This window comes from Echinococcus granulosus, assembly GCF_000524195.1.
Source record: "Echinococcus granulosus chromosome Unknown EG_S00006, whole genome shotgun sequence".
In the NCBI taxonomy this organism is placed as follows: domain Eukaryota; kingdom Metazoa; phylum Platyhelminthes; class Cestoda; order Cyclophyllidea; family Taeniidae; genus Echinococcus; species Echinococcus granulosus.
In genome coordinates this window covers 991,329-1,006,066 of record NW_020170386.1, presented here as the reverse complement: position 1 = coordinate 1,006,066, position 14,738 = coordinate 991,329, and the positions used below count along the sequence as shown (strand labels likewise).

Here is a 14,738-nt window from a genome sequence, read left to right as displayed (position 1 = left end):
GAGTGGCCAATGCTTATATTTCTGGTTGCGTAGCCGCATTCAATCGATTGGTAGGCCTGTGTTGGGGTTTCTGTTGATCTGTTGGTGACTACGTGCTCGTGTGCACGTAAGATGCATCTTTACATGGCTACGCTAGTGTTTGTTTACGCGTCTTGCTTCAGATATCATCGGGTAGAGAGGTTGGAGGTTAGTGCGCTCTTGTTCTTCCCATTCATTCACTCTAAATCAGTGGACTGTATGCGATTCTGTGTTTGTGTACACAAATGCATTCACGGCAAGTGTGCCTGAGTCAGAGACTAGGATGTACACTTTGTTGGCAGGCACGGTGACCATGACGCCCCATCGGTTTTTGCGGACCCAGTTGTGGTTACTTACCCAACTTCAATGTGGCGTGCTGAACTCGTATTATAACGTAGAAGCGCGCTGATAAACTGACAGTGAGGCATCAATTGAGTCCGACTTCACATTGTAACGTTTTTTCCTACACCCTTACCGGTGGTAAGCATGAGTGCATGGACTTTTTCTACTGCGAGCCGTTTTGTTTCTAAACTGCCAGACATAAAATATAGACTTTACTACTGTAGCAGTTTTCCTGTGAATGAAATTTAACCTAGCATGTTGACCTTTTTAAGAAGCTAAAAGCTAGGGTGTCCCGGAGCGCTTTGTATTTAGATTTATTACTGGATAAGTTCCTTCGGAGAGTAATTTTCTGCATTTCAAAAGTAGCAAAACGGTGGTTGTGCGTGTATTTTATTTCATGGCTTAGAAACGTAGACCTACGCATCAGAAGGCTGGATCAATGTTGTTTGAGACTCGGAAATTCCATTGTAGAATCATGTATCCTGCTCTCGGTTCGTTCGAATTTCTTTCCAATATTCAGGTATAAGGCTTTGAAATGGGTTCAAGTCTGAATTACTTGTTGGTAAAGGAAGAATCAAATAAAACATGCCATATCAGTAGGTTCATGTTCGTTAATTTTACTAGCAGCGTTTTGCTCCTTCGCTTGGGCACATTCTTTCCCCTGTGCTGATTTACACTTTCGTGAGAACTTAATTAAATGAGGTCCCTCCTCTGTCGTCAAATGCAGTGATCCTTAAGATGATCAACATTTCACTAGGTAATCCGGTGTAGGCATCACGCACCGCTCACTCATTGCTTACAATGGCAGAATTACGTCATTAATGACTCCTTTCTATCACTTATTTACACGCAATGCTAGTTTGAATATCAAAAGGAGGTTGCCTTAAGAATCCATCGCGCATTAATAGCAAAATTTTTATATTATGCCCCGCTAAAGTGGCGGATTTTATTAAGGTTATTATTTGTCTCTGTGTCAGAATCACAGGGTCTGGGAGGCCTGTTAAAGTAGGTTTATTGCTTGCTTCTCTGTATTCCTGCATGTAGAACAATCTCATTTTTCTTGTATCAAGCTAATCGATCTAACCTCTATGTACTGAAAAGATACAAATATCATTTGCGTAGATAAGCGGACAGTGGAGCAGTGACTAAGCTATTTCACTTGTTTCAGTAGCGATTCCCATCAAATGGATGACTGTTAAATAATGCCAGAATGTTAACTCATGTCTTGAATAATAACAAGGAGGTATCAAAACAAACTAATGACTTTGACGGCTGAGAAACATAATCTGAGATGGCCTACAAAAGGGCGTGCTTGCATTTGGTTGCAAAGTGGAAGGCGTGGCATCAGAATAAGAAGTGTGTTTTGAAGAGGTTTGACTTGTTTTCTCACAGTAAGGCAGAGGGATATAGTAAAGACAGAAAATGCCAGTCTAATATTCATGCTCTCTTGTACTGAATTTCGGCATACCAAGAGGAAAGAGTAGGCGAGCACCGTCCCCCTCCCACATGCGTGAATCACTTTCATACGAATAATTGAGTCATCGGCATATTTTTATCACTAGTCGCTAGGTTCTCTCGACAGAACTGCCATTATCTTTTTGATAAATGCTGTCGCTATATTTTTGGGGTCTTTTTTTATTTTTACCTTAACGCCATCAAGTGAACGTTTTTTTTTCGTTCTGGACACGACGAATGGCAGAGATTAGCCAGTAAACTTTTGCGAGTATTTGTGATAATAATTAGTTTGGTCAGTTCCAACCGAATGCGATATTTTAGTGATAAGAAAAGTGAGTACTTTTACCCACTTCTTGTGCTACATATGTAAAATCATTTTGTGCTTTGTATTTGTAATTTGAGGGCGAAATCCGATCCCGGAAACAAAGATATACCAGTACAGAAGAGTTTCTGATCTTCCCGCTTCGTTACGACTTTTCTAGATGAATCTGTTCAATTTCAAACAACGGACTTATGAAATTTAATACTTTTGGGATTCTTTTTGACGAAACTCAGATAAATCTTTATTTTTGTGATGCTTTACCATTAATTAATCAGTAAGCTGTCCGTCCAAAGACAAATGATAGTTCGGATTGATGTTTTGAACTCGATCAGCTAGAAGGTCGGCTAAAGCATCGGTTTTATGAGTTAAGGATATCTTATTTGTATTTGATTATCGTATTTCGCTGTTTACATGCACAAAGCAGTAGAGCTGATGCGTAAAATGTGCTTGTAATGGCTACGGATGATACCCGATCTTGGGCTCCAGTGATATGTTGATATTATTACATTTGTATTCACATCGTAAGTAGCAGAGTAACTAAGTGAATCTAGCACCTTAAAAGTTCAGACAACTGAACAGGACCGAAATACTGTATTCAAGCATGGTGGGTTCATTTGCTTCACGATGACAGACGTATTCTTCATTTTATGGTAAGGCTTTGCGAATAGTGAGCGACGCTGGAGCAGAGTTATGTTTGTTTTCGACCAACTAGCAGTGAATATACCAACAAGGTTAGAGCGAAAATATGGTTCTGTTTAGATGTGAACTATGATATTCCATCCAAAATTTTAGATTGTAAAAGTAGGAATCTTTATTTTCCTGTGATGTTTTGTGTCTTACAAAGTTGACACGATGCTAATGACCTATATGTTTATGCTGCAACACATTTGTAGCCTTCACACAGCAATGATCAAGTGCCAAATGATCACAACGATGAATAATTACAGCAGATGTATGGAAGAATAGGCCACATTTTTGAGCCCCAGTAAGGAATATAAAGTCCGGGTGACCACGCATAGATAGCATTAAAACTGAAAGAGATTGTATAAATAAATGCGCTATTTTTTATTCAGTGTAATTAATATTAATTTATTCTAACCGACCGTATGTCTTTAGCAAATGACTAAGACTTCTTCACACGCATACACATGGATTTACGCAAATTACAAATTACAAAATTGAATCTCTGCTGAGTGACAGCCGTTTTCGCGCACTTAGCCACTTAACTATTTGTGTACAAGTCAGCCTGAAACCCAAGTGTTCAGTGCTGATATTGGCTACTTGAGCTGAGAATGACCTTGGTGCGACACCTGACACCGCACAAAAGGATTTAAGGCAGATTTTCGTTTTGATAGTTGCGGCCCACAGTTGATACTTTCGACTTTATAGCACTTTTGCTTTACAGGTCAGATCACTTGAAAGTGTGCGCCAACACCCCAACAGTTGTGCCAATACGTAGAAATACACTCTAACCTGGAAATTTTCCGACTTAAAATGATACATAAATCCATAAAATTCTGTGTAACACAAGCAGTAGAAGGAAAAAAGTTCAAGTGATATACCTTTAATGGGTTGCTAATGTGAATGCTCCTATTTCTGCCTGTACTTATTTATATTCAGTACAACAAGTCGATGTGTGAAACATTTGATGTCTGCAGCACTGCACACGCAGAAATTCTATCATTCAAGCCACATCTTAATTTGTGGTTTAATAAAAAAGTGATGCTAGTTTGGCATTGGCATCGCGATATTCCCATTAAGATAAGGCAGATAGCTTTGAGTGCTCCATTATAGCAAATAAGCTTTACAACTGCACGGTTTTAAGGTCTGCAATCAAACAGCGTTCGTGCTGAAACCCTTGAAAGGACAGGTGCATTTTGTTGTAACGACCAGGCATATAATGATTTGTGTTACTTTGAGATGGGGCTTTCATGCATTAGTATACTTATATGAATACAAATTCGACTGACTGATCTATGCTTCTCCAAACAGACTGTTTGGTTGGTCCCACCGGTCCTGCGTTAGGTGTTGCGCTGTTACTGTGTTGCGAGACGGGAAGAGAAGTGGAGACGGTGATGCAAGCAGGTAGTCTGCGTCACTTTAGTCTAAGAGGAGGCGGCACCAGCCTTGTCCAGCTACAGGACATCTTCCACGACACCAGCGAGGTACACCGCCTGCGAATTCTGCGAGATATGCGCCTTTTCCTAGCCGTGCCTTACCCGGAGGACGACCGCTTCTCCTCTAATCAGCAGTGGTGGCAGCAGGAACTGGGCGCTGTCTGTGAAAAGCCACAACTCCGTGTCTTCAAACCCCTCAAATTTAGTCATGAAGGAAGGTAAGCATTTGAAAGGACGGAAATTTGGTCATTGAAAATATGGTTAATTGAAAAACGGTACTTAGTATTTTTTTGCTGGAACAACATATGTGCTCGATGTTGCTGCTGACAATTCTTTATCCAACACTGTCATACCCTTTTGTTTGAAACAATGTCTACTTTTGCTCGTAGAAGAGTTTCAATTCGATGATATTCCTTGTGTGCTTTACTTTGGCAGTTTTGCGTAAACGGGCTTCTAAAATCTGCTAATTTATCGAAACCACAAGGAGCTTATTCTTGCAGAATTTTTAAATTTGAGCTTATAGGCATTATAAATATCCACTTGGCTCTGCTGCTTGATGTAGTCTTAGTGCCACACCCGATTTTGCTCTCCAGTTTGGCGTGCGTGGCATTTCTGCAACCTGAGGGCGCCCTTACAACACCCGGTGACAGCATCGTACTGCGCTCCACACGAATGGGTCTGTTAGTGTCCCATTTTGCCTCTGACGTCCCACTCAGTAGAGCGGTGTTTGCCGTTGAACGACTCAACCTTTCCTCGTAGATCTTACTGTATTTCTAAGCTCTTATAGGGCCTGTATTTAGAGTATAAAACCAACTCGGTTTTTCTATAATGTGTTTAATGTAATTCGTAAGTTGATGCTACTCTATTGTGCGCATTTTTTTTACTCTCTATTCATGTACCGTGTGAAATAATTATCGACGTGGGTACAGTAACATCAATAAATAGTGAAACCGGAATTTAAAGGGTCCATCGCACACCAGCTTTCGATAGACTTTTAATAATCAGTCGGTGGCTTGTTTATGTGGTCATGCGATTCGGAAGTAGATTTCAACGGATTTGAAGTGGAAAACATTTTGATGCAAATTTTATGCATAGTGAGTCGTTTATAAATAAGATGAACATCGCAAAAGCACATTTTTCATGTGTACCAACCATTGAATTTTACACTTGAGTGCTGGCAAAATGATGGGAATTGAAATAGATTGAAGGGTGTAGAGAGTGATTTTTAATGTTTATTTATGTGCAACCCTGTTAGCCAGAGTATTTATTAGTAAAAATGAAATATATAGACAACGATTTTTGTTTAGAGAATATCAAATAATCTTTTAATACATAAGAAGAAAGCAACTGGCGAAATTTACTTGCATAAGCAGTACAGCATTTAGGAACAAAATGGGATTTCTATTTGATAGAAGACGCCATGAGTAGGACCCCACCTTCGCATTCTCTGTTTAATGCCGCGTCGCCCTTGACTCCTGACAACGGGATGCCAAATAAATGCAACCTAGGCAATAACAAACAAAAGAATTAAAGTGCCATTGAGATGTTCCTCAATCCTTAAGGATTTTTAAATTTCACTTTATCGAAAGTGTTAAAGTGAATCGCTTTCATACTTATTTTACTGCCTACTCAATTATTTTCTTGACGTTTGAAACCTACATATGGATATTTACTATGCAGTGAATCGATGAAGTTAATGGCTCAAAATCGAATTCCCCATTTAATTAGCGTGCTCTGATTGTATATAACATATTAAAGTTGATGGAATTCATTTATCTCACCTTGAAAATTTGTGAGTGGCAATGGATTCCTATAGGTTACCCTTTTAAAGATCAATACCAATATTTATTGATTCCATTAGAGAAATGTAGAACTTTGTCAAACAGCCGGTAACACCCTCACTGAATTCGACATTATAATAAACAATAAAAGCATCGTCTGATCGGGGAAGTTAACGATTTCAACCTTTCATGTTAAATAGGGAAAGTCGAGGCTAGATGTCAGCGAGTAGACAGCACTGGAGTGTTATTTGAGAATTATCAAGAAATGACGTTGTATACAATTTCCACATTGGGTATTATAACCAAGGAAATTGGAAACGACTGAAACATGGAAAGAATCGTAATAAAATTAGTGAAGGTCAGTAGTAGTGGATATCCTCACATTTTTAGACGTATTAAACTTCCTCTGCTAAAAATTTAATAACAATGCACATTAGCTAGTCACGCAATTGGCAAGAGAATGCTGGGAACGCATAGAATAAAAATAAAGATATTTCAAATTCGTAAATGTCAAGTGATAATCTTTACCTTGTTTGCAAAGTTTACCATTAATATTACTGAACTACCAGGTATAGCAAGTGGAATAAATGCATTTAGATATCATCGATAGTGGGATGTTGTGAATTTAAAAAGTGAAAATGTGAGCACCTGCAAAGGTCATCCGATATGTTGATGTTTATGGCGTCACTTACAGATGTTTCAGTAATCCAATCAGATCACAGAAGTATTTTCATAAATTCAGGCGTCACAACCAAGCTCCAATACCACATTTTGCAATGAACCATCCTCCACGTAAGTCGTTATTGTACTTTCAACATGCATGCCTGTTTTAATGTATTTTAATTCCTTTGACATATGGGGCACTTACAACACTCTTGATATCTCAAACATTGATGATAGACTAATGCAGTGATGATAATCCATTGTTAGCCACATTTTTTTAGGAAGTTAGATTTATAAATAACTTCACTGAACCTTATAAGTGCAATAAGGGTAAAGCATAAATCCTTTATTTTGCCGAGGGATGCGTAAATGAACGTTAACTAAAAATACCAATGCTTTGTATAACATTGTAGGTCAAAATGTAGCTCTTTTGTTGCCTGTGACACTTTGCTCCTACAGTTAGCACAAAAGCAACGCAGCAATACTTGCTGTACCTTGCAGTAAAATCTCATTTGTTCTATAGTTCGCTTTCTTAATCGTATGAAATTGTAAATTACAGTGCCACACTAGTGCACGAGATCATTGTTGGATTACGCTAGGTCAATAAATTTTCAAGCAATCTTCGGATTTATGCGATTAACCAATCGTGAGTAATTGACAAAAGCTTCAGTGTAACAGCAGTCTGCCCGATCCACCGTTCTCTGCAGCCATTCGCTAAACTGATTGGCAAATGGGAGGGAGAGGGTTCAATCGGTCTCGACACTCACACCACTTATTCATGCTCCAAGAACTTATCGTTTGGTCATATTGGACAATCATCGTTTTGGTACAGGTAAGAGAATCGCTTGGGCGCATCTAGCCGTCTTGAAGTTCTGTCCAAACTGGTTTGTGCCGTACTTTTAATGCAGTCAGATGTTTAGCTCAAAGAGTCAGATGGGGCATCATTTCTGTAAACGTTGATGCAAATTTGGTTAAAAATAAACACATGAGATTTTCTCAAGCCTTTTTGAAATAAATTTGGATAAATTTTACTAGCCTAACTTGAGTGGTAAAGCCAAGGAAACCTTACTAATTATTGAACTGCATATCCGAGACCAAGCATGATTGGATGAAAACCAACTCTATAGCACAAGCGAAACATTCCGAAAACCTAGGTGGCATTGGAAGTTTTTTGGCCTTAATAGTAAAGTATTCATAAAGTAATAGTGATATGAATATCTGCAGCTGAATACTAACTTAGCTGCCGCTTTACCTTGCAGACCAGCCTCCCAAAATGCGTGAAATAGTCTGCTTCACGCAAACGTCACTTCTGAATACAATTTTAACGATGAAGTACTAAGTTAGAATAGAGTATAATTTCTTAAAGTTAGTCTTTTTAGAGCTATAAAACAATTAGAAGTTGTATTTATAAAAGGGGTGCAACTTCAAGATCTTGGAATTCCCCTAAACTCTAAATCAGTCAGTAATTCCCCGGTGAAAAAGGCAAATAATACACGAATTGTTGCCCCAGAATGTAATTAGGTAACATGTAAGTACTTACTAAAACAAAGTTGTTGCTTATGCTTGTGATTCTCGTAGAATGACAGTAAATGGTGTAAATCTTGGTGTTAATGTTCTTTCAAACTTGATTGTCTTTAAAGTGGCAACACGCCTTCCGCAACTCCTCTGAATTCATATCTTTGCGCCATTTCCACATTTTGAGTAGATCTCACAACCCTTTCCATTAAAAGGGTTTTGGTAAGCTTTTCATGCGTTCAGTCCAATCTTACACTGTATCAGACAGTTCTTCGTGCTGTTTGATAGTAAGATTGAAGGGTAATCATGTAGGTAACAAAAATGCCCTTGAATTGGCGTGATCGAAGTATTGTAACCCTTATTCTGCTTTCAAAAGAGTAACATGAGTACTGAGTAGCTAATAATACTATTTCTTTTACTTATACCAAAATTGCTTTTAATCTATCATCTTAAGTCTAAATGAAACGCTGCTATCGCCTTTATGTACAATGTTCGAGAGCGTACTCCGGGGGAACATTCAGACACCGTGACATGGGCTTCGTATTTTTGAACGAGAAAACAGACCAAATGGAGTTCATGAGCATTGACAACACAGGCAATTTTATGAGTCAATTTGCAATAAAGTCAAAAAATATTCATTCGATGATCCCATCAACTTTGCTTTATTTAGGTCATGTGCACATCTTAACAGGAATCGCGAAAAACGAGGACAGAAAAATACGAATAGTTCCAGAAACAGAGCTTACAGAAGGTCATCCGCTCCCAAAGAAACCAAAAATGAATCGAGTGAGATTTTGCCTTCTATAGCTTATAAGTGGTTAGGTGGTTCTAGATAGACATCATTTTCGATTAATCCTAAGGTACTTAAGATTTGTGATTCAATAGATGTTCTTGAGACTTTACTGATTCGTCCCTTTAAAAATAATATAATCATAATGGTGTTTTTTGCATGATATGTTAGATTTGGACTACTTGTCCTGGTAGACCCGCTATCTCATAAGGATTTCTCAATGAATAGGGTTGATAAGGCATTTTTTATATTTTGGTGCTAGAAGTTTAGATTATGAAATAAATTCTTGCAAAAAGCATGCATCTACATGGTCTAAAATTGAGTAAAAATATGATGCCTAGTGCAGAATGCTTAAAAACTTATTGAACGACAAGTAGTCAACGACTCGTGCGAGCTTTGCGTTACGCCAACAGATTTACGTGACTGACCTTTATTTTTATATACCGTTTCTGTAAAAAAAGCAGTTTGACCACAAAGCAGGTGAAAAATCATTCGCACTTTATAGCGCTTTTAGAGGCAACTTATTTAGGAGTGACAGTGCTGTTTTTCAATTCTAGGTGCGCAGAGAAATAAATCTGATTGATGATGACACCTTGACACAAAAGGTGTTTATGGCTGCTGAGAGAAGAACAGACATGACTATGCATTCCGGCATCATTTACTAGCGTTTGCTCAAATTAATTGGCTTTGATTACCTTGGAACTTCAACTTAATCATAGAGGGAATACAAATAGTATAGTGCAACATATTTTCAGTCATACTTCTATGTTTCAAATTTACTAGTATCATTCTATTTTGTCCTAAATTTACTTGACTCTCCCTATTGTCTTCCACTCTGTAGCCGAGAATCGTACCGAAATGACCAGTTTTAATTACTACAATATTTGAGTGGTTCAAGGAACGCATTTGTTCCTGACATAGATTTACTATCCTGAGACAACAGCGCAAGGTTTTCCGGGCAAATCGGGAAATCAAAATGTTTTATCGGTCTATGCGATTTTGGACAACACCAAGAGATCAATTTCGGAAATGGTGAATAGATTACGATTCCTTACTACGTGTGTCTTGGAATTTTAATAAGATATTTTGGATTTTTCAATTCGTTGTAGGGCTTGAGAATCTCGAATTACTTCACCTTTGGTTGGTCCATCAAACAATTTTGAAATTTTGGCTCCATTTTCAATTTACTGGTGTACACACGATAGATTTAGGGGAAATTGGAGAAGATTAATGAAGAAATACAGACAAAACCGTGAATAGTACTCACTCTGCATTGATTACACCTACCTAAGCCAAATTATACACCTTTAAGTGTCAAACTGTACAATAAAATCCATTGGAATATCAATTTGTACGGGAGCTTGGGTGTACTTACAATGTTAAATCGTTGCATAAGCTGCTTCAATTTAATTCACAAGTGGCTTGTCACACGCTATTTAATTTGTTGAGGGCGTTAGGGACAAAGCATGAATGCCAATCGTCAATCCATGGCTTTTTCAAAGTATGAGTAAAATTACTTTCGTCATGTTGTAGTTAATTTAGACCATGGCACTGGTTTTATCCAATGTAGAACAGCATAATAGTTTGAAATCATTGAATCCCATTTCAAGACTTTAATCCGAAATTCCCGAGAATGAAGTCATATTGGTAGAGCGTTCTCCGAACTTACGACAATCACAATTTGTTACACTTATTAGAAGTGACATTCGGCATGATAGAGATTTCAGAATCAGCAGGCTGGATCGTTATTACATCAATTATATTTATTTGTGATGGGTTATCCGATGGCGACATGTGCATGCGCAGAAGGCGGTACGTTTTATAAGGTTGACACAAACAAGAACATAAAATTTCCATCCGTTTAAGCTCTGTGTGTTGCACTAATGTAGATGTGCACTCAGGTAAAGTGGACTTGCTGTCAATATCAAAAGTCTAGGCTGCTGGAATTGATTTATTCTGGGGTAGAGAGTCCTCTTTTTATTAATTTCGGACAAAGCATTTTCATGCTGCAACAGAGATAGAATGATCGCAGTGTTTTTACATATTTTTAGACGAACTACATTGAGATTGGAATGCAGTTGGCTCTCAGTTTTGCTTTAGCATGTAGAACTGAATACCCGGAGGCGGCAAAGTCCACGTGATACTTAAATACTTATGCCACCACATTTTTGAGGTGGCAAAATCGTTTGATAAAGAACACTACACATTAGACAAATACGGATCTTAACGTTAGTGTCAAGCAGCACTCCAATGTGTGTAAATCCAACGTACTTCCCTAAATTGCGCCTCCAAAGCAATTAACAGATTGGTGATTTTATCTGGTGATCAAATATAACTAGGGCAATGGAAAAATCACAGCCCTTAATGACAAAACTTTCCTTGAAGTGATCACTTTAAAGGCTGAAAAACATGACAGCTTTTCGACCGACAACTTTTAAATGACAAAAATGCTTAGGTATACTGGTGGATAAAGTGAGGCTGAAATAATCACAACAAAGGGATTGGTATCGGGTATCAGTTGTTTAAGCATTTGCACTGATAGGAACGACCAATCAGAATCGTCTGTGCCCACTCATGTGGGTGCATTAACGATTGATACGTAAAAACTACCCAACTGAATGTGGCGTGTGATAATGACCTTGATTTAAGTGTTCAACGGGAGACTGATTAATCGGATGACTTAGTAACGAGATGATTTTTAGAGAATTAGTGAACTTTAAATAGAGATAATCATGTTCTAGGTGTAACTAAGCTGTAAGATTAATTTTTGTGCAACAATCCGATGTTATTTATTATTTGTTCACGGACACCGCAAATCCAGTAGCTCTTGTTTGCCTAAGTCTAACGGGGCCGCTTAGCAGGCGATATAACTTGAGAATAGTCTAAGCCAAAATTAGTGAAATCTCACTTCTCTTAAGATATCCCACTCAAAAATAGTTGAGTAACTATCTCTGCATGTTACAGACTTTTCTGCTGTGCTTAAATTAGGAAGTACAATGTTGTCAAGAAGGAAACATCGCGGTGACCGATACTTTCCTTTAATTAAATTGGTCCAAAGGTTCTGAGTCTTATAACTGAGACTTTCTTTCCATGTACAAAATCAAAATGGAAGGATAAGAAGGGGAGCTGGTGAGAGTATAGCAAATGAAAACATACAAACTGAAATTAATGGGAGTGCTACGTTCACTAACGTCCATTAGTGTAGTTAGCCTCCAAGTCGAGACGCAGAGGATCTCTAACGGGGCCTTCCAAAGTAAGTGTTGAGTCAGAAGAGTAGATGAAGTCACCTTCTCCATCTGAAGTACTGTCTTCATCAGAGGAACTGCTGTCATTACGGTTTACATTAGCCCGCGTTGCGGTGTAGAGCATCACAGGTCCGTCAGCAGAAACCTTGACACCGCCATTTTTCGTGGGAGTGAGGAAAAGCACGTCACTGTGCCAACTACCTTTGTTTCGCTCCGCCTCTGAAAGCGGCAGCTGTCTGGACTTCGGACGATAAGAGGATTTCCGGGTGGTATTTGATTTTCTTGTTGGGGTTCCCTTCACAGAACTATCCTTCACCGTACCGAAACCATCAGTGGAATAGTAATCGACATTCGAGAAAATTGAGCTGGGCGTCATAGAAACACTAACCTCATCGCCCAATGCATAATGCCGATGTTTATGTTGATGAGATTTCTTGTGCCTGGGTTTTCCATGGTGTACAATTTTCGAGATGGAGTCCTCCTCATCACTGGGTCCGACGTAATAATATTGGCTTTTTAGTCCGTTAGCACTTAGGTGAAACCCATCATCGCTGGAGAGGTCAAGAGAGTTGTAACTACTGCGCCGACGGGAATGCCTACGAGGTTTGTCTCTTTGACTAGTAAAAGCGTCCAATGTCTTGCTAGAACAGACAGTTCCATCGTCAAAGTGAGGGTCTGCGCAGATATAGGAGCTTGTGGCAGTCCATGGTCTAGCCCTGTAAGACCCAGACCTATTAGAAAGAGAAGGTAACGAATTTCGCTGGTAGGCACGCTCAGATTCATGGTAAGTGGTTGGATCTGTGGTATCACTTTTACCGGGTTCTAATACATCATCCTGAATGGACTTTTCATTGCTGCTGGAAGCACGTGTATCAGCCCAGCGAATTTCCGCATTTGGATTATCTTCCTTCACCAAACTCATGAGTCTTATTACTTGATTTGCATCCAACAGACCTAGTACCAAGAAATAACCATTCTTGGCATTTTCATAGTTCACAAAGACCATACGACAATCGGAGGATAACTGCTCCAGCAGCTTGATGCTGTCATACTCGAGGATCTTTTTAGTTCGACCGCCGTAAACCACTTTTTCCTTGAATTGGATCCCTTTTGAAAACACCTTTACTGCAGAGGCCTTTTTTGCCTTATCTGGCTTTTTTGACGGAAAGGAGTGCTCCCTAACGTCTTCTCTTGAAAAAGAGGTCCCCTTTGGAACTTTTCCATGGTTAACAAAGGTCACCTCCGTTTGGAATTCGTAGCCTTTGCTCGGTTGGCTACCGCTTCTCTTTCCCCTGCTCTTCTTAGGTGCCTTTTCGTCCGACTTCTGAGATCGCGGCATTGTGATGTGAGTATGCAAAAGGTGAGCTGTTATAAATGTCTCCGCGAGCCATATTGCCGCGCAACGAGGAGTGTTGTGATTGGGTAGGTTGAGTACGCATCACTCACTAATCGATGCCATGTGACCTGGGTTACAGCCAATCGAAAGGCTAAAAGGGCTTACTCTGATAAAAAGCCATCAACCTACATGTTGGTATGGATGCGGAATCATATCGAATGAATAACAAAAGCAAAAGCTAAAAGACTAATTCCCATTAGTTTTCATAAGCATTTCGCTAATAGAAGTGCTAAGGCTTTGATTTCTAGTATCGCTCTTGATGTGGATGCCTTTCTAATGCTTTGCATCATCTATGATACGAGTGGGGAGAGCTTGAGTCTGAGGTATAGGACGAATGAGTATATTTCCTATTTTTAGAACAAGAGTACCGACGGCAAATACAAGAAAAATTACTTAAGGATGTCAATCCGGCATTCCAGGTAGTGCATTAGAAGTCAGGATTTTTCGGCTACCGTAGCGGCGTATAAATGATATGCCCAATCAAATTACATTTACCCTCAAAGTTTTTTAAGTAGTTGCAGCATATTTACTCTGCAATGGAACTTTTACCTCCAAAAACTCCGAACTCAATTTTCTGACATTTGTTTTTGTACAATTTTTACCGAGCAGATGTCGGAGGATCCAATAATTTAAGAGTATAAATCGTTACCAATATCTGTATTTGGAGCACTGTGGGATGACCAGCACTTTATCTACCTAGGCAATGTTTTGCCAGTGAAATATAAAGGAAATATATGTTTATAAATACCAAACAGATATTCGGCATGCTGGCTGTTTTGGGTTCAGCTGAGATTTGCACGGATATCTATCTCAAAAATGTCTTCAAAATAACAGTCATCCCAAGAAATCATTGGGAGCTTTAGCCTACTCAAAAATAAAATAATGTCATAATTTATAGAAGCAGCGCCGAGCTAAGATTAAACCCTAATTTATCGTTAAATGATAGCTAAGTGTTGTACTCCTTATGCTCATACTGATAAAGCTGTTTAAATGAATGAAAAGAGAAAGATTGAGAGGGTAGGTAGAAGCACGCAAGCAGTTACATCCACGACTGTCACTCAGTGACTGCGCATGCATCTGTGCCAAGTTCGTAT

General features: G+C 38.9%; 2 protein-coding genes across 2 annotated transcripts; both read right to left on the bottom strand. All coding sequences in view use genetic code 11, as the record gives it.

Annotated features, from left to right (window-relative positions):
* Positions 1-9,354: 9,354 nt before the first annotated feature.
* Positions 9,355-9,909, bottom strand: EGR_01610 (hypothetical protein; the record flags this gene model as incomplete). The annotated part of the gene is made up of 2 exons (XM_024490859.1): positions 9,355-9,452; positions 9,699-9,909. The coding sequence occupies 2 exons, from the start codon at positions 9,907-9,909 to the stop codon at positions 9,355-9,357; spliced, it is 309 nt and encodes a 102-aa protein (XP_024354724.1).
* A 2,280-nt stretch (positions 9,910-12,189) lies between these two features.
* EGR_01609 (hypothetical protein) lies at positions 12,190-13,587 on the bottom strand (the record flags this gene model as incomplete). Its single annotated transcript, XM_024490858.1, has 1 exon — positions 12,190-13,587. The coding sequence occupies one exon, from the start codon at positions 13,585-13,587 to the stop codon at positions 12,190-12,192; it is 1,398 nt and encodes a 465-aa protein (XP_024354723.1).
* Positions 13,588-14,738: the final 1,151 nt, after the last annotated feature.